Source organism: Perna viridis, chromosome 2 (genome assembly GCF_037379345.1).
Source record: "Perna viridis isolate PV_CMFRI_1.1 ecotype Kerala chromosome 2, ASM3737934v1, whole genome shotgun sequence".
NCBI classification, from domain to species: Eukaryota; Metazoa; Mollusca; class Bivalvia; order Mytilida; family Mytilidae; genus Perna; species Perna viridis.
In genome coordinates this window covers 29108525-29129323 of record NC_142446.1, presented here as the reverse complement: position 1 = coordinate 29129323, position 20799 = coordinate 29108525, and the positions used below count along the sequence as shown (strand labels likewise).

General features: G+C 32.4%; 1 protein-coding gene across 2 annotated transcripts in view; it reads left to right on the top strand.

The window, feature by feature from the left end:
* Positions 1-20799, top strand: part of LOC148624524 (ubiquitin carboxyl-terminal hydrolase 9X-like) — a 59335-nt gene that overhangs the window by 15672 nt on the left and 22864 nt on the right. For both annotated transcript variants that reach the window (XM_088567178.1, XM_088567177.1), the window contains exons 13-31: positions 1529-1645; positions 2990-3143; positions 5414-5501; positions 5666-5717; positions 6106-6177; positions 6689-6792; positions 7297-7414; positions 7663-7964; positions 8162-8399; positions 8818-8955; positions 9660-9780; positions 10006-10133; positions 12073-12135; positions 12456-12547; positions 15390-15627; positions 16406-16531; positions 17725-17885; positions 19200-19308; positions 20457-20512. In XM_088567178.1, the coding sequence (XP_088423304.1) occupies positions 1529-1645; positions 2990-3143; positions 5414-5501; positions 5666-5717; positions 6106-6177; positions 6689-6792; positions 7297-7414; positions 7663-7964; positions 8162-8399; positions 8818-8955; positions 9660-9780; positions 10006-10133; positions 12073-12135; positions 12456-12547; positions 15390-15627; positions 16406-16531; positions 17725-17885; positions 19200-19308; positions 20457-20512 (2477 nt within the window). The remainder of the gene's footprint in view (positions 1-1528; positions 1646-2989; positions 3144-5413; positions 5502-5665; positions 5718-6105; positions 6178-6688; positions 6793-7296; positions 7415-7662; positions 7965-8161; positions 8400-8817; positions 8956-9659; positions 9781-10005; positions 10134-12072; positions 12136-12455; positions 12548-15389; positions 15628-16405; positions 16532-17724; positions 17886-19199; positions 19309-20456; positions 20513-20799) is intronic.

Sequence of the window (20799 nt, the reverse complement as noted above, 5' to 3'; positions counted from 1 at the left end):
AAATGGAAATGCATGTTTTACTCCAGTTAAAGTATATGGATATCTCTGATATTGTTCCACCAAAGGAATGCTGAGATTGGTTTTGGGAGTTAACATTAACATTTAAGAAACTAGGGGCTAGAAACATGTATTGCCCTGATGTCCAGACAATAACTTGTCTATTAGTGAATGGATCTCTTTGAAATTGTATTACAAGGTGCCATACCATCAAAAGAAGACTGGGATTGATTTTGGGGATTAAAACTTGAACCTTTTACGAATTAGGGACCAAAAAGGAGCCAGAATCTTAACATTTTTCATATGTCCGAACAATAACTTGAGTGAAAATGAATGGATCTCACATAAGTTTTACTACAAGGAGCCATACCAATAAAGGAAGACTGGGGTTGATTTTTGGGTTGTGAGAGCCAAGTTAAGAATGAGAGGCCAGAAACAAGTTCTAGGATGATAATATGAATAAAAGGGAATGGATCACTTTGAAAATGTACCACAATGTGCCAAAAAGGAAGGTTGGGATTCATTTTATACTCCTCTGCAAACAAAGTTTGGGGGGTATAGAGGTTTTACCCTGTCTGTGTTATTTTATTTTCTTGCAGCATTGATATGAAACTTTTTGGGGTGTAAGAAAACCACATGGTGATGTGCATACTGTCAGGAATTTATGTTTTGACAAATATTGTAGAAATGACAGCTGTTGAACTCAGGCATTTTTCTGCAAAACTTGGTCTCATGATTGTCTGCAATTCAACCTCAATAACTTGCAGGATTTTTATGAAACTTATTTGGGTGTTAGATTACCATATTTTGATGTACATATTGTCAGGAATTTATGTTTGGGCAAAAAATAATAGAAATTGCGGCTGTTGGACTTAATGTTTTTCAGCAAACTTTGTCTCGTGTGTTGTCCACAACTCCTCAACAACTGGATTGTTTTGAAATTTAATGGGATGCTGTTAGGGGTAACGTCTAGTTGAGATTTTTATTAGAACTATTTAGGAATAAGGGGTGAAAAAGGTGGCCACTTTAATTCCAGTCAGTATCTAATCTTAATCAAAATTCAAAGCTGTATCAAATTTGTATAGTGTGTCCATACTTTCCTCAACTGTTCAGGGTGCCACCTCTGTGGTCATATCAAACTCAGTCACAGTGAAATTTTTTAGACATGCCTCAGCCAGAACTTCTGGTTTAAAAATGGCGTCTGAATCAAGGCAAATTTAAATTGGATCAGAGGAATGATTTCAGTCCGGCAGTTTATTGTTCGGTCTAGCAGACTTTGTTAGGTTGCTGAACCAAATTTCCGACATGTTGAAAAATGATTTTGCCAGGTCTGCAAGCTGTGCCCCTGTGAAGTATTTTTTGTTAAATTGGGTTCAGTATTCTTTAAAAAAATATTCTGTGATCTTTTATGATTGTGTAAGTCTTGTCTTTCCAGCCTTGATCATTGACAGATCATTTGATAAGTTACTTAACAACTAAAACCTAATGCTAGCATTTGTATTTGATCACAATAAAATTTATTTGTTTACAGGACAGAGATCAACAGAAAATGACATGGATATCAAAGTTTGTAGAAGAATTGAAGAATGATAAATGGGTGTTACCAGCCTTAAAACAAATCCGAGAGATTTGTCAGCTATTCCCTGAGGTAGTTAAATCATGTTATGGTTTAATCGTACGTTATACTTAACCTTGTTTTGTTTTTTTTTTTTATATATATTATATTTGTGTTTTATTTTTATTGGTATGTTCATAATATCTATTGAAACTATTAGATTTCATTTCATACTAATTTTTGTGTTTTTTAGCTGACCTGGCCGAAGGCCATGTGAGCTGTTGTCATTGTCCATTAACAATTTTTCAAAAATCTTCTCCTCTGAAACTTCTGAGCGTAATTATATGAAACTTTGCACATATGTTCCTTAGGGTATCTTGCACAAAAATTGTGCTTAGATTTATGATCTGTCAAAAAAACATGACCGCCGATACTAAAAATAGAACATAGAGATCAGACTGCAGTTTTTCACATATATCTCCAAAACCATTAGGTTTATCCAAATTCTGACAGAGATAAAAGTGTTCAGCATGATGAGATCTGTCTGTGGTCAAATTTTCATTTTAATCTAACAAGCCATTTATTTCCCTTTTTTGACGTTTTTTTTGCAATTTTTAATGTTCTTTTTTTGAAAGAGTAATCAAGGGAACCAAGGTTATAGCGGTAATCAAAAGAATGTAATCCAGGGACAAAGACCAGACATGGAAAACAGACATACACAACAAAGAACATAAAGTAACTACAATCATACATACAAAGTAACAAAAGTAAATGAGCAACTCGGACTCAACTGGGAGCATGGACCAGGTGCACCGGTAGTGTAAGCGTCCTTTGCTTTTCTAGAAACACCCGCCGAGTTGCTCATAAAAAGTCAAGTCCGGGGTAGACAAACGAGGAAAGGAAAACTATGAAAAATCTTCTTCTCTGACACTGCTTGACTAATTGGAACTAAACTTGGTATGAATGTTCCTTGGGGTATATTTCACCAAAGTTGTGTTTAGATTTTTTTTTTTTTTTTTTTTTAAAAACATGGCCACCATCAGACTACAGTTATTTACATATATCTCTAAAACCATTAGGTTTAGCCAAATTCTGACAAGGATATGCCTTTTGATCTGTTAAGTCATGTAATGGTCTTTTGATAAGTCCTACCAAAGTCTTCTTGAGTCAAAATTGTTAGACAACTTCTTGTTAAATTTATTGCCATTGAAAGACAAAATTTAACTTGGTAAGCGATTCAGGCTCCTGGGAGCCTCTTATTTGTTTATAACCTCAAATTTTCAACTCATTGTGACTTATCAATATGACATGAACAAACAATTTGCAACACCATGATAAATGGTGCTCAAATAAATTTCATATTTCATAGTATTATTAATTTTTGTCTGTTTACTACTCATTATTTTAAATAATGCATCTTTGATGTATATACCTTAGGCACCACAGAACTTTCCACATGCCCCACCAAGAACGCCTCACGTTTACTACAGAAACAATGTTATCAATCAGTTGCAGTCTACACATTCTATTGTGATGTTAGTAGCTAAGAATCTGTCAGAATACATGGAAATGTCACGAGTGCATGCAAAAGGTAAGTATTAAAAAGTGATGAAACATTTATGTAAACTTTTGCTGTCACTTTGTGTTCCTCCTCATTGGTTTTCAATTTGTTGATTACATTTCTTAAAAGCATCATTGGGGTGTTACTTCTAAACTTTGGTTGATTATGTTGATGAAGCATAAATATCACTGCTTTTGCTATTTATTAGACATAAGATAATTTTATAAATTTCAATTTATAATTATAAGAGATGTTCTAAAATAATTGATCCATTTCTTTTGTTTTGCTAGAAGAGCATTTCCAAATTTATCTTGGGTTCTCAAAGGAGATATTGCTCTTGACAAGGCAGAAAAAGATGATAAATTTCGCTGGTTTTCTGTTTGTTTTTGCTTTAAATTGGAAACTTTACTAGATAGAAAGAATCTTTTATTTGGTGAAATTATCTTATATTTAGACCTAGGAAAGTCTCCATATGTTAGAAATCTAAAGTAAATCCATATTGGAGTTTCTGTACTTGTACAGTCAAAATTGTTTGCTGCTTGAAAACCATGGCAGATTGAAAAAAACTGTTTGTTAATGACATTTTTTCAATCCATTATGATATTCAAGCAAGCTTATGAAAATTTTTTTTTGAGCCCAAATTAGATGACTCCTTATATTATTGCATTGGATTTGCAGCATTAGTTTCCTGCTGTTTCAGGCTTCAGGAGCCTTTTGGTTTATGTTGTATTGCGTTGTTACTGTATAACGGGTTTTTTTGCGATTTTGAAGGCCAAATGTCTGGAAGATATTTTCGTGGGGTTTTTTTGCGGTCTGAAGAGGTGTGACAAAATATTTTTACGGGTGAAGTCCCATTTATGCAAAATTTTTACCATTGTTTCAAAAATAATAGAGTCAAAACATGACAATTTTTCCCTTACAATAAAACTTTTTATAATGCTTGGGGTCACACGATGTTGTACCGGTAATTAAACAAGCCATACACAATACCCGTTAAATAAACAATCGTTTGATCTATGGTGTCAATTGGTGTCATGACAGTTATTCACAGCAGTTTTGTTAAAAGCTTGACATGAATGATAATTATAGATATGAAACTTACTTGAGATTGTACCGGCAAATTTTGCAGTAATCTGGCACTTGTTCCCTAAACCACTGATCTCATTACTCTTTACTCATAACGATCGTTTGAAAACAAATTGGTGATTAAAATTTACAAAAGTATAATGGATGAGGTCGAATGAACAAATGAGAACTATTTCTTCTCACGTCTTAAATTTACTCATTAATCTCATTAATCTATCTATCGTATTAAGAAATGACCATTACGTTGGTGTAAAATTTCATGGGTTTTATTTTCACGGTTGTTGCTTGAAAATAACCCGCCATCGGTATAGAGTGAATTAATCTTTTCAGTCCAGTCCACTTTTACAGCTAGTAATTATAGGAACAAGTTATATCTATGTATAGTTGGAGTTACCATATTTTCCGGACTAAGTCGATATTTTTTTTCAAGTAATGGCCAGCCTCCACTTATTGTCCACTTCAACTTATATAATATAAGGATTTTTCAAGCAAAAAATGTTCATCTTCAATCCATTTTACATGTTCATTAGATTTGTTTAGTTCATTTTTGATTGCTTTCCTTCAAAATTTTGGGCAATCTGCAATCAATGAAAGCCATCACTCAAACAGTCAAATTGGCGATAAAACTGGATTATTGATCAGTGCCACTATCCTTTGTGAAAGAATACGAAAATGTTAATAAAAACTGTAAAATATATAAACAAACTCCAGAAGATACGTTTACGAAACTCTTTTTTACTGGTAAGACACTATCGAGAATTCCGGAGTTACTGGTCCTTTGATATGCAAATTTATACCCATTTACGGGTGCCCACGCTTGACATAATTACGATTTTGTACACCTGATGAACTAAGGCATCAGAGTAATTTACATGCAATTTAATAAAATAATTGAACTCGCAGACAAAGTTAACTTTGATAAAAATACAAATATTAATTTAATTTAGAAATACTATACTAAGTAACATCACTGGAATAATATAACAAACCACTCAACTTGGATCTTCACTGACACCTACAATATAAATGCACACGTCTGACCCTTGACTTTTCTGACAAATTCGACCTATCTATTTTTTTTAGTCAATTTTGGTCAAAATAAGGCAGTTTGACTTGTACTCCACATTGACTTATAGTCTGTAAAATACGGTATTTGCCTTTCCAATAGATATTTTCTGGTTTTATAAATGTACTTGCTATCTTGATTATTTCAGAACATCCAGATTTAGATCCTGCTAATATATTACCTGATGGCAGATTTAATCATGTTGCTCAGATACAAGAAAGATTGAGATTTATGAGGTAAGTAGCCTTTTCTGTTTCAACACATAAGATTGATATGGGACAATAAATGTTGTTTGTTTTAAAAGCATATTGAGTGTACTAATATTTTGTCATGAGAAGTTTACTGTCTTGTTTTGATAGATACTTCTGTTCCTAAATGCACTCGATGTTTTTTTCTTCAGATTTCTGTTGAAAGATGGTCAGTTATGGTTGTGTGAGTCTCAGGCTAGACAAGTAAGTATTCCATAAGATAAGAATACTTCAATGTATTTTTAGACTGGAGTTCTCCTTAAAACGACAACTGATACGAATTATATGTATGAACAGTTTATGAGTAGTCTCATTTTATGAATATTTTCACTTAACTTGAAGACCGTAGGGTGACCTGTAGAAGTTTGTTTGTTGCTTGGTATTTGGTGGATAACTGTCTCATTGGCAATCGTACCACATCTCCTATTTTTATATAATATGTGTTAACATTAAATTTGTAACCCCTGGATATTTTGTTATCCTTATGTAATACAACCAACTGCAGATTTATTTAGAGAGAAAAACATTAATTACATTGTTCTCTTTATTTATAAAGGCTTCACATTTTTACTTGCCGTTTGTCAATTTTTAGATTTGGCAATGCTTGGCTGAGAATGCAATATATACAACAGACAGGGAGTCTTGCTTTAAATGGTTTGCTAAGGTAGATTATTTCATATCTGATTGTAGTATTCATGAGACTACATGTGGTCTTATTGCATGCGTTATTCTGCAGTTTTTTTTTACCAGTCTACAGTCATGATATTGGCTGGCTTGATGTGATATTACCTGTACATGAAGTTTAAGTGATAGAAATGTGTTGAAATGACGGAGAAGTCATGAATGAAAGAAACCATTCCATTTGCCTTGCTTTTGATTTTTCAAAATACATACTTGTTAAAATGAATGGTTTCCTCAATGAAATGAACATAATAGTCACTTATTGTCTAGTGTTGACAGTCTTCTAGTAAGTTGACTTCAAACACCAATGATATCTATGACTTGGACTTTATCAATTATTTTAGTCAATACCACTTTTCTTTGTTCAGTTACCATTTGTTATGTAAATATTTAACAGAAAAAAGGTTAATTTTTGTAGATAAATTCTATTTCCTATATAAAGATGTAATTTCTTAAAATATTTGTGTGTTGTTCATTTGTATTTTCTATTGTAGTTAATGGGGGAAGAGCCTGACTTGGACCCAGAAATAACTAGAGATTTTTTTGAACAAAATATACTACAACTAGACCCAGGTCTTTTAACAGAAAATGGCATGAAGTAAGTGGATGCAAATGGATTTGACTATATCTGAAATATTGAAGAAAACAAACTGCAATAAAACTTTGTTGTTAAATCTTTAAGTAAATATATTTTTCTCTTTGAGAGTTTTCCTTTATTTGTATAATATATTCCCACTCAGCATGGCAATTATCTCAGCTCCCAATGAGTGGATTGATTTTAATTTTTTTATAGATGAGACGTATGTGGCAAGCAATTTTGGTCTTTGTCCAACTTGGAATTCTTTTAAAGATAATATTACAAGGGCATTAAAGCCATGGTAGGATCACCTGATATGAACTGTGACAGAGTAACTATTGAAAACAAAATCCCATTTATTCTTATGATATTGATACTATCTGGAGCATGGTTAACATAACCTTTGTTTGTGTATAAACATGATTGTTAATCTTCTTGTAGCTGTTTTGAAAGATTGTTTAAGCATGTTAATTTAAAGGAAAACAAACTGACATTATTGTTAATCTTCTTGTACTTTTATTGTAGTTGTTTTGAAAGATTTTTTAAGCATGTTAACTTAAAGGAAAACAAACTGATAGCCAAGAGAAGAGGAGGCCACATGATTGATGACTTAGAGCTGATTGGCTTAGACTATCTTTGGAGGGTATGATGCTACATATATGTCTTAATTGATCTATATTATGTAGTAAACAGTTATTTTTCTGTCATGTTGGATTATGATATTCTATGCATCTAGCAATTTTGTACAAGTATGTAGTGTTATTCAAGTTTTACAATGTCTTATTATGCCTTTCATATTTGTTATGAAAGGGAGTGAAGTTAAAAAAATCTTTCCATGGTGATATTAACTTATTTGCTAGTACAGTTCGATGAATACTGATTTTATTCCAGGTTGTGCTTTTGAGTCCAGATGAAGTAGCAAACAAGGCTATAACATTGTTGAAGGACATTTTTACTAACTTAGGACCTAGACTTCAACAAAACCAAGTGGATATACATGATGACTTTATACAATCATGTGTAGATAGATTAAAAGCTTTATATGACACTGTATCAGTGCTAGAAAAGGATAAGGATAACAGGGTGATGCAGGAGACATCCAGGATGGTTAGAGTATTAACAGTATTGAAGGAATATGTGGCTGAATGTGATGAAGCATACTCAGATGAAAGGTCCATTCTACCTCTTAGCAGGTTTGTATTGCATTTTATTATCTGACCAGCTCTCTATATACTTTTTTACTGCCAGTTGCATTGCCATTGCAATGAAGAACAGATAGCTATAACTTGCTTCTAGTTTTCCATTTATGTTTAAATAATTGGTTTTCTTTTCAATAGAACCAAACTTTTGTGTAAGTGATTTGTCACAATATACCTTTTTTTCACTCTAGGGCTTGTAGAGGAAAACTAGTGACATTAATTGTGCGATTTCCTAGTCAGGGCCGACAGATGGAAGACATTGAGATATGGTCACATACTAATGATACAATAGGACAAGTTAGAAGACAAATTCTGTATAAACTGAAACTTAGTAGTAATATCAAAGTAGATTTATATGTGAATAATGAACTGTTAGATCCATCTGAGGATAAAAGATTAATATGTCAGGTGCCATTAAGAGAAAAGGCTGTAAGTATAAATTCATTGCCATACATATAACACTACTATTTTTTGGTAATTTCAGGTTACACTTGTATGATTAACAGATAATTACATTTTATAATGGACTGTTGATTCTGACAATACTTTGTATCCTGAATTTACATGGCATTTAAGATTATGTTCATTGTAGGCTTTAAGATTTACTTTTATTTTTATATTACTGGATGCATAAATGCATATATGACAACACTACAAAAAACACAGTTTTTTAGCATATTTGTTGCTATTTAACTAACTAGAACCTTGAATAAATCTAAATACAATTGGTCACATGTGAGTAACAAAGCTATGAAGAAATTTACTATTTCTCATCAAAAATTGAACAGAATTCTTATTACTTTTTTGAACTCATGCAATGTTGTAGTAATGATAATTTATATTCCAGTTGATATCTGCTAAGTTAGTGCAGGTCGGAAATAACATGCCATCAAGTCCTGATAGTAGTTCGGATAGTTCAACGGGGTCACCCCATCATACATTTGATGGTCCAAATATAGAGGCAGAGAACTGTTTACCCGGTGTGGTAAGTAATACTGGTTTTGTTAGTGTCCAATAACTGTTTACTTAAAGATTTGTCTTGTATAAGAAACAAGTGGGTCCTGAATGCAGATAGGACATTGTTTATCATTATTAGCTTGCTTGAAAAAAATTCTGTCTGCTGTGCTTGTTTTGCTTAAAAAACAGAGTATAAGAAAGCCTGAAGAAACCAGACATATTCTGCAATTTATCCATGTCAGCTTCAATATACATATGCTTTGAAAAAAAAAAACTGAAAACCTGAATAAACCTAGTAAATCCTTCAGTACAAAATGCAAAAAAAAACTGAAAACCTGAATAAACCTAGTAAATCCTTCAGTTCAAAATGAAAAAAAAAACAGAAAACCTGAATAAACCTAGTAAATCCTTCAGTACAAAATGGTTAGATAGGTTTCACTAAAACCAGCTGTTCTCTCAAAAGTCTCTTTTTATACATTTTGGTCCTGAAAGTGTCTTGGTCATAGATATCACGTAACACTTTTTTATAAAAATTGAGTGGAGATCTATTGTTTTTACTATATGCAATGCTTTTATTCTCAGATCCAAAACCCATATTACTTTACAATATTTTTCTTACCTCATGGTTTAAACTATAATGCATTATTACCTTGTTTGATGTAAAACAATTACCTGTAGTGTGACTCAATATCTATGACTTTTTCATTCTTGTTATATTACATTTTATTACAGATAATGGCAAACACAGCAAAGTATGCCAAGTTTTTGTTCCAGTTATCAGATCTAGGTTGTTCATTACAAGTTCCTAAACTCCGTGATACTGCCAGAACTCTTCTGAAATTGATGCCTGCAGGTTAGTATCAGCTGTAACAATATGCAAGTTTTAGTTCGGAAAATTTCATTAAGAAACTGATAAACATACATGAGAAATCCCAAATAATTAATCATTCTAGTAATTTTGAATTATCTGTTATACTTGAAATCCACCTTATACTTTGTGCAACACAATGATTTAATAAGGTTTTTAGTAAAGATAGATACTGATAAATTTTGAAAGTTCTTAATATTTTTGTTTTAGATTCACACACAGTTGACAGACTGACAAATATATGTAACGAGAACACTAGGTCGGATACTACTTTGTCCCAAGAGTTAGAAATTATGTTCTTCAATTCTTCTCCAACAGAAGCATTATACAATATTGAGGTAAGTTTAAATTATATTATATAAATATACCCCAGCTCTTAAGAAAGGTATACTGCTTTATGCCTATCTGCCTGTCCAAAACCAATTTCTTCGATGTTGCATTTTTTTCAGGAACTACAAATAACAGCCAGACACTTTATATGCAACATCAGGTCCCATTGCAGACTCACCAATTTCAGGGTTTTTTCCCATTTATTTCCAGATCTGTGGTGCATCCACTTCTTGCTAAAGGACTTGGGCAACAAGTTTAATGTGGGGAGATTTAGGGCATACTGGGTGAGCAGAAGGGTACACGGGAATCGGGCTGGGCTTTGCAGTTATGCAATTTGAGATTTTTTATTTGTTCTGGTGACAAAAGTAACCAATTGGCGATTTTCCTGGCACCTAGGTTTTGTATATTGACAGAAAGTTTGTCAACAACGGATATTCTCACCTATTAAACAATTGTGTGACACCTGGTCAGAGTTATTTGACTATAACCATAGACCAGGTGACTGTGACTCATAATATCCTAATGGGAGGTGTCAATCAGTTGTAAATATATTATTGAGCCAATCAAAACTCTCATTTGGTCAAAGGTAAAGAAAATCATGGCCATATGCGTGTGGCTGCAACAAGCTTCGCAGTCCTGTTAAACCATATGATACATTCAGAAACAGATTTACCTTATAACAGAATGAATGAAATCCAATTAACAATGATGATCCCATCAGGAAGTGTCTAAAACACCTTGAAATGCATGAATTGAAAAAAGAAAATGGATGACATTTGTTTACACTTTTGCCATGTGGCTTTTTTGGGTGGGGGAAAATAAGTAGAATGCAGATTAAAATCTAATTAATAAAATACTGAGGGCATTTAGTCATAATATTCAGATATCAAGCAAGACTACAAGAGAACAAGAGATAATTTAAAAAGGAACATAATTAATGGTCCATGGTAGTTTGCTGGAAATTTTATCACTTGAAAAAAGATTTAAGTTTGTTGAAAAATTATAAATAAAAAATCAAATTATATTTTAAGATGAATTTAATTAGACCACAAAGGACAAAGGTCAGCATGTTTTAAAATTAGGGATTACATGAACATAGTAATATGAAGTCCTTGACAGAAATAAAACACCTGTTTCTTGAGTAGTAAGTTATTATTTTGCATATGAAAAAAATTACTAATGGTTTTAGATCCTGAATAAGACTAAAGCTAAAGACCTGCTTTATACATGCAACAAGAGTGAATCTTGGGTACATGTTTGTCATGGATGACAGGGGTATTTTGATGAATTGACAGAGATAAATCATCAGTGGACTTGATACTGTCATATTTTGAAAAATTATAATAATTTTTTTTGGCTCCCATTTTTGTTCTTATTTCTGAAAATTGGGGGAAAAATTGGACGTTGATGATTTTTCTGGCAACCAAATTTTTGAAAGCCAGATCAGTCCCTTGTGTGTATATGTACATTTTGATCTTCATTTGAAGTAATCGTGAATTGCTAAAGTGTTGCTGACAAACTGGAAAAAAAGAAATAGATAAATTGATCCAGCTGTTGATCTTCACATACTGATAGATTGCTATGTAAGTTACATAGTTAATTGCTGAATAATACATCTGATAATAGAGGAACATTACAGCTAACTGAAAAAGACCAGTTCCAGTTTCAATACTAATTAATGTAGGCTATTGAGTAATTTAAATAGCTCTCTAGGTAGGACACATTGGTATAATGAGGGCAGATTTCTACCTAGAGAGCTATTTAAACTACTCAGTAACCTACCTAAATTTGTATTAAAATTGGAACTGGTCTATTTCAACTAGCTGTAAATGTATTGTACATGTTAATATCTCAGGTACCAATGTACATGTATTGAAGTTTGACATAAGTAACTGAAGTATAGATTAATGTTAATGAATTGTTTGGTAATCCTCAATACATTTTCAGGTTGCCTATAGTCTATTAATGCCAGCAAATGATCCAATGTCTGAAGAAGCCTTTAAGTTTCAGGTATATTTTATTTCATCTTCCTGTATGTATTTTCATAACTAACTGTTTCAAATACATGGAAATAATTTGTTAGTGTAAACAAATTTCCGTTCTGTGTCTTTCAAATCTAAAATGTTCATGCTGAATGCATTAAAAGTGATGAATGCTTTGAAAATTATTAGCTACATTTAGATTCAAGCACATAATGTTCTTTTTGAGCTATCTCATTTCCATTTTAGTTATTACAGACTGTTGATTTGATTTGGTAGCTAATAACCAAAGTTATCTTTCAGGTCCTTTTAAGAATATAGTGAAAGATTTATTTCTACTTTTTGTTTCAGTACAATTATGTGAAAAGTGGTGGTGTACAGTTAGCACTCAACATGTTAACCAAAAATAATTTCTTGCCTACTGCTGATCTGCCCACAAGGAGGTATACTTTGTTTTATGATATGGTTGCAACATTCCCAATTTCCTGGTGTCATCAGTTCTCGATAGAATAACAATGTTTTTAACCTGTTCAGAGATCGAATTTTACTGGAAATACTTGCTGAATGCGAGTGGAATTTCAATTTTGCGAGTTGAAGCTACATCATGCCGGCAAATTTTAGTGAGGGATTTATTTTGTTTTTTTTATTGCCAAGTTTCACTTTCAAGCGTCAAGATCATTAGAATGCTTGATACGAGGGTTATTTCTCCTGCTTAAAGCGTTTTACTGACCAGGATAATACACAAGAATATTAAACGGCCTTGAAAGGTCAATATTTATTTAACTGTCTTTGTAAGAATCATGCAAAATCTGAAAAATGTGATACACCCCAAAAAAGGCTACACATTTTTGTTTTTGTAATTAAGTTGTTTTATGGGGTTTATACTATGAAATGTGTAATTATTCATTCAAATCTGCCTGCTCTTAGGAGATAATCAACATTTAAAATCCAATAGATTCTATTGTATTTATGTGTCATTTACAGTTTTCTTCCTTAATTTTGAAATCTACAGTGCATTCTATATAATTTTTATTTCCTAAGAACACAGGTTATATGAAAAACTGAATGTTAATTTCTGTTTACTATGGCAATTTAAACAAAATATCAAAAATAAAAATATGTAGGCTTTTTACCCATGAATCACATTTTGCATGATTCTTAGCTGGAGTGCTACTTATTATGCCAACGTGAGTTGACAAATTACGGCTTTTTTTAAAAACTAACAAACAGAAACTCTCAGAAGTAGGCTTAGATCATGCAGATAGTGGAACCACAAGCCACCCAGACAATAACAACAACATTGTCATTTATCAAGCTGTTATTGCTTCTTTAAAGATTGTTAGGAAATGGGGGAAGGAATTTCAAATCATTTTATGAGAATTGACGTGAGTGGGAAGGCACTAAACAGTTTCGAGTCAAGGTCATTTGTTACACGCTGACAGTATAATGGACAGAAAACAAAGAGGCCAAATACTGTCCCTACTGTCCCTTATGGCCCTAACCAATAGTTGCTTGTCGTATTTTGACTGTATTTTAGCTGTTTAAATTGTTTAATATTACTACATATTAAAATATTTAGCAAGTGACAATTTATTTTAGCAAGTAGAAAAAATTAGCACTTGCTGTTTTTAGCAAGTGGTAAAAAATGGGAAAATCAATCCCTGCCTGTTTGTTCAACTACATATTAAATAGTTACAATTTTTAAGTCATTATATGAAATGGTCTTTGTTTATATTTTCCCAGAAGATTGGCGAGATCACTTCTGTACATTGTGAGAAAAACACATTGTAGTGCGGTGACCTACTTATGACTTTAAGGGTACTATGTCATCAGTTCTAGATAGGGATATGACTTTCTGTATGGAGGGCATGAGAGACAATAATTAGAAAGTGAAAATAAATAACTCGATACATTTTCATCAATATTTCATATTTTCAGGGTCCATATATTACTTCAAGTGAATGTTATAATTGATTAACTTTGATATGGCTAAAAAAATTTTAATCACATCTTATATTTTTCAATTTGCTGTGATAAAATATTACAAGCATTGGAGCAAAGATATACAAGGTTATTTGTATTATAATTCGCCAAAAAGAAATAGGCTTTTTGTATTATTGCTACTCTATATCTCTTAAAACATTGATAACATTAAGACGTTTTTAATGTTTTTGGGTAAGAAATGATAAGATATGACTAGAACTGTGCACCATGCATCTTTTTTACTGACATAGCCATGCCTCTATCCTGACTGCACATGACTGCTGAATATATGACCTGCCACTTTCAGTAAAAGTTTGTTTACATTCAAAATGTGTGTTGGGCACTTGTAGTATGAACTTTTTGGAGTTTAAGAGAAAAGTAAAAAAATAGGTACTAAATTTTATTGATATTATACATACCTTTATACAAAACATGGCGAAATCAAAGCCTGATAGAAGCAAGAAAGTGTCCAGTAGGTTAATTCCTGGTGAATAGATGACACATGTGAATTTTATATCCTTTGTTTTTTGTGAACTCTTGACTATGGAGAACAGGTGAATGCATGATATACCATTTAAGTGTCAGTCTCTGTAAGAGTCCGGCACTAGATGTAACATGGTATGAAAAAACCCACCATTTTGAAAGTGTAGTTTGACTATTTGCACCATCAGAGTCAAGAAAAAAATATTTTCCATTTCATGCTGGCCCATTGAGTTGCAATTTCATCGAAATGCATTGAAAATGAGCATTTCAAGGGTAGATAACTTGTCAAAAACCTAATTTTCTAAGATTTTTTTGAAAAATTTCCGAGCAAACCCAATGATGCAGAGATGAAATAATGGTCTTTTCAAACAGAGAAAGCATCCATGAGTGAAATTATATTGTCAGATCTGTGGGTTTTTGACAAGCATGTTTCTGATTCTTACGAATACTTACACTTGATGTCTAGTTTACATTGAGCGGAGTTTTTCCTGTATATAAAGATGAACTTGTATCACCTTGCTGTTTAACTAGCATATTTAAAATCAGGCCCATCATGTTGGTCCTGTACAAAGCATGGCCTGTTTAATTGATATTCTGAACTTAAAATGCATTGTATGTTTTACTTCAAACATCTTATCAATTTGTAAGGCTCTTATTTAAAAGGTAAAAGGTAAATATGGGTAGGTAGTATACATTTCTTTTTGGAATAAAAGTATATTTAGGAATTCCACAGTGTATCTATCAGATATTTCTCTTCAATCAATAGTTTTTAGTCCATAACCATTTTCTAATACTTGTGTATGTGTCACTGTTTTGTAGGTCAGCCTATGTAACTGTGATGAAGATCTGTAAAATAATGTTAACTACCGTCCTGAATGCCAAACTGCAAGTTGTTATTGATGCTTGTAATGCTGATCCCCAGTCCCCTAATATTACTCAACAGGAACACAGCCATGCTGTTTTGATACAACAGGCTTTACAGTTCATACCTAATCCACAGTCAGAGATCATGACAAAGAATGTTGCCATGAGACTTGGTCAGAATCTGACAGATCAGGTTAGTTATTTGTCAAGTTAGCAGTTGTATAATGGTTTCACATTGTTGTCGTCAGAGACATTTGATGTCCAGACAACAACTTGAGTGTAAGTATATAGATCTCTATGAAATTGAATCACAAGGAGCCATACTGCAAAAGGAAGTCTGATGTCTGGAACAATAACTTGAGTATAAGTCAATACATGTCTTTGAAATTATACCATAAGGTACTATACCACCAAAAGAAGGCTGGGATTGATTTTGGGAGTTGTGACTTGAATTAAAGGCTAAAAATGTGTCCACCATAATTCTGGTCAGAATCTTATCCTGTTTCAAACAATTAATCTAAATTCAGACCTGTATCAAGCCTTACCTGATTTAATTATTCAGGGTTCAATATCTGGGGTTATGTCAAGCTGTGAATTGCAAAATAATTTAATTGAAATTTTAAGTAACGATAATTATACCCCTTGCAAACAAAAAGTTTGGGGGTATATGTGCATTTTCTGTCCACCTGTTCACTATCCGCATTTCTTGTAAGTGCAACTTGTGTTACACCCCTCAAGGTATTTTAATGAGTTGTTTGAAGTTGTTGTGAAGATATTGGCCTAAAAACTGAGAAACTCAGCACTCTGCATGGAACTTAAAAATCTGTTTGTTGATATACAGAATTGGTGCAATTTGAGACCACAGTTACTGATACTGTTTCATATAATATGGGATTAGCACTATTGAACTTAATTTTTTTATACATTAACTTTCAGAACTTACTATTTATTCATAAATTTGTTAATTTCAGGCAGCTAAAGTAATTCCAGATTTGTCAGTTATAAAGGCTGTACAAAAAATTTCTTGGTCATCCAGTAGCTGTTCCTTACATCTGGTTCATGCTTCAAATGAAGATATACATAAAGCTCATGAAAAGGTGAGTACATTTGTAATACAGTCCTTCAACTTTTCATTTTATGTTTGATGTGAGATGAAGAAATGTCTTTCTATAAGTATTTATATATCATATGTTTGATAATTAAATGTTTAAGATAAAAAAAAATATTATAATAATTTATGTTATTAAGGTTTTATGAAATTATACCACAAGGTGTCATACTATGAAAGGAAACTTTGTATTGACTTTGTGGGTTGTGACTTAAACCATTTAGTAATTAGGGGCCAAAAACAAGCACTTTCATGATGTCCAGACAATAGCTTGAGTAAATTTGAATGGATCTCTTTGAAATTTTACAAGGTGTTATACCACAAAAGGAAGGCTGGGATTGATTTTAGGGATTGTGACTCATACCATTAAGAAATCATGGGCCTAAAACAAGTATTTTTTATGATGTTCAAACAATATCTTCATTAATTGTGAATGAATCTCTTTGAAAATGAGCCACAAAGTGCCAATCTAAAAAGAAGGGCTGGGTTTGCTTTTAGGGGTTGTGACACAAACCGTCAATAATTCAGGCACCTAAAAGTGGCAAGAAACAAGCATTTTCATGATGTTGGGACTATAACATGTCTATAAGTGAATGGATCTATTCAAGATTTTAGTACAAGGTGTTATACCACAAAAGGAAGGCTGGGATTGATTTTAGGGATTGTGACTCATACCATTAAGGAATCATGGGCCAAAAACAAGTATTTTTTATGATGTCCAAACAATAACTTCATTAATTGTGAATGAATCTTTTGAAAATGAGCCACAAAGTACCAATCTAAAAAGAAAGGCTGGGTTTGCTTTTGGGGGTTGTGACACAAACCGTCAATAAATCAGGAACCTAAAAATGGCAAGAAACAAGCATTTTCATGATGTGGGGACTATAACTTGTCTATAAGTGAATGGATCTATTCAAAATTTTAGTACAAGGTGTTATATCACTAAAGGATCATTCAGATTTATTTTGGGTGTTGTGATTTGAACTGGCCAGAAACAAGCATTTGCCTGATGCACATATAATAACTTGAGTAAAAGTGAATAGATCTCTTGGTGTCATGTTTGAATATAGTGTCCATATTTCCCCCAACTGTGCAGGCCTCTACTTCATTCATCATATCAAGCTACACTGCACTTGCAGAGCATTTTATTGTTTCATTGAATACCATAGTAATTTTGTTTAGCCCAAAGATCATTTAGAAGTCGAAGATCTACAAGTAGCCAAGGAATCCTTAGAAGTGTTGACAATCTGTCTCTGTCTATGTCCGCCTGCTTTAGAAGCTTTGAATAAAGACAAATCATGGCAGGTCTTCATCAAGGATTTGTTACTTATATGTAAACACAGGTATGTTGGTTTAAAAATTCAAATTTAAAAAATATTGGTGCCCAATAAGAGGCTCATATTGTTTTATTTTTCTCAGTAAAACATTTTTTTGTTATTCTACAGTAATGCAAGTTCCTTTATCACCAAAATTGATTTTTTTTATTCTGCATACTGTATTTTCCGGACTATAAGTCAATGTGGAGTATAACTCGAATTGCCTAATTTTGACCAAAATCGATGAAAAAAACATAGATAAGTCGAATTTGGCAGATGGGTGGAGGGTCGGACATGTGCATTTTTATCATATGTGTCAGCGTAAATTAGAGTTGAGCGGTTTGTTTTCAATAGCATATTATTCCAACGATGTTACTAAGTGTAAGATTTCTGAATTAAATAAATTTCTGTGTTTTTGTTGAAGTGTTCTTTGTCCGTGAGTTCAATTATTTATATTGAATGGCGTGTCAATGGCTCTCTGTTGCCATAGATCATCAGGAGTACAAAATCATAACCATGTCAAACGTGGGCAGCCAAGTGTGAAATAAGCGGAAAATTTGTTTGATGAATTGGTCATATTTACGAGCATTAATTAGTAAACAATATTACCTGGTATTACGAAATACAATAAAAAATAATTGTTTCCTGCAAATTTGGTTGCAGTTAGCCATCTAGATAACACCTTTACTTATTATAATTTGAGCCATGTGCCAATATGTTACGACATACCGTAAACAGGTATAAATTTGCATATTAAAGAATGGATAACTCCAAAACGCTCGATAATGTTTTTCAAGTTAAAAAGAGTTTTATTAACATATCTTCTAGAGTTTATTTATATATTTTAACAGTTTCAGTTTCAGAGTTTTTATTAACATCATCGTTACCATTCATAAAGGATAGGGGCAATGATCAATAATATTCGAGTTCAATCGCCGGTTTGACTGTTTGAGTGACAGCTTTTGTTGATTGCAGTTTACCAAAAATTTTGAATTAAAGCAATCAAAAGTGAACTAAACAAATCTAATGCATTGTTGATGAACATTTTTCTTGAAAAATTCTTAGATAAGTCAATTATCATCATTATGATGTTCCCTTTATACTTCCTTTAAATTTTTTTTGGATTTCTTTCATTTTTTTATGGGAATGTTTTATCAGAAATCTTTGAAGAGGGCCACAACTCTCTTGGACTGTGTCCAGTATGAGAGCTTGTATTTGTTTTCTTTCATTCTTTGAGCTATATAAAAAAAATTTTTAGAATAAAAAGCAGCAATCAAACATAACAATAATTTTGCACTTGAGTCATCAATAAGATTGTGACAGCAATTTTTTCACTTTCAGGTCTGTGAGATTATCAGCAGCAGATCAGTTTTATTTAATGGCAACTAGATGCTGTGGGGGTCAGAGACCTGTCTTGTTTTTTATTACTTTGTTGTTTTGTGAATTGAGTGTAAGTATTATACAATCCTTATTTTTAAGTTTGATCTTTGCAAGTAAAGCTGGATGCAGGAATAATATCTCAAATTAATGCATGAACCAATTAAGAATTCCAATCATTATGATGTCATTGTTCTAATCCATGGTGATTGGTCTATGAATCATTCACAATATAATACGCTCCCAAAGGGAGCTTAAATGGTTGTATTATCAACTGGGTTCAGTATACTTACAGCCAGAAAAACCATCAATATCCAGTTTGTGCATGTAAAATTTGGAGCTTAAAAACAGCATCATGGCAGCTTCATTCTCGTATATTTGGTAAATGCAATTGAGAACCACACCTATTTAGGATACATTAACTATCTTTGATGATTAAATACGAATCGAATCAGAGTTTTTATCCAAGATAGGGATGGTCAAAACATGGGACCTGATTGTTTACAAAAATAACATAATCAGCTATTCAGTACTGGACAATTCAACCGTAAGACCTTTAGGACCATGACAACACATAGTTCGCAATGAATGTGGTACATTTCGATCCATACATATTTCAGATCATGACAATTAAGAGAATGCATTAGGACAATAAAACTGTGTATCATTACAAATTTTACCATTTTGGAAGTTAATAATAACAGGGCTGACAAAAATTATTTAAGGTGTTTGAATTTTATGTTTCTTTGGTAGTGTTTAAAGTTTCACTTTCTTCATATTGACAATTAACCAACATAACTGAATTTGACAAAGTGAATTTCTGTATCAATCTTTATGGCCCTGCCTTTAGGTGTCAAAGGCATGAAGTTTTAGTGCTGTGAATGTTCTTATTCATTTTGTTGCATAAATCCTGGCAACCTTTTATGACAATTATTGATGTTTGTAATGATATGTCATTGTGGTTGCTTGTACCACATGCAAGTTTTTTGTTTGGTGGCACATTGACTTTCTACTTGCCATAACACATTTCATAAACCTAGCAACCTTTTATGGTAGTGATTTGGTATGCAGCTTCAGATTGATGAGTTCTATCGAGTTAACTCATATTTAATATTCCTTTTTTGTTCTATTGAACACATGTTTTCTGTTAAAAGTAGCTAATAACTGGTTGTTGTTGTTGTTTAAAACTTCTCTCTGAATTACGGCATTATTATATTGTAGGAAACTGTGAAAGAGTATGCAAAACAAGCACATGAATATTTTAGTTTGTTATGGAAGTAAGTGTTACTTTATGTTATAAATCTATTATTGATAAGTTTGTTATCCAGAAATGATATCAAGGCTATAATCCACTTATTCATTGTTTTGTGGCCAAATTGAGGAACTTTTATGCACAGACCTTTGATGATCGTGATAATATAGTCATATCAGTCATCTCGTCTTTGTAGATACTTGGTTTCATAAAATTAACCTCTGTTCTTGGAGTGAATATGAATAAAATTTTAACAAAAGATTCTGCAGACCATTTTATTCGTGGTGTTCTAAAATATTATATGTATTTTGA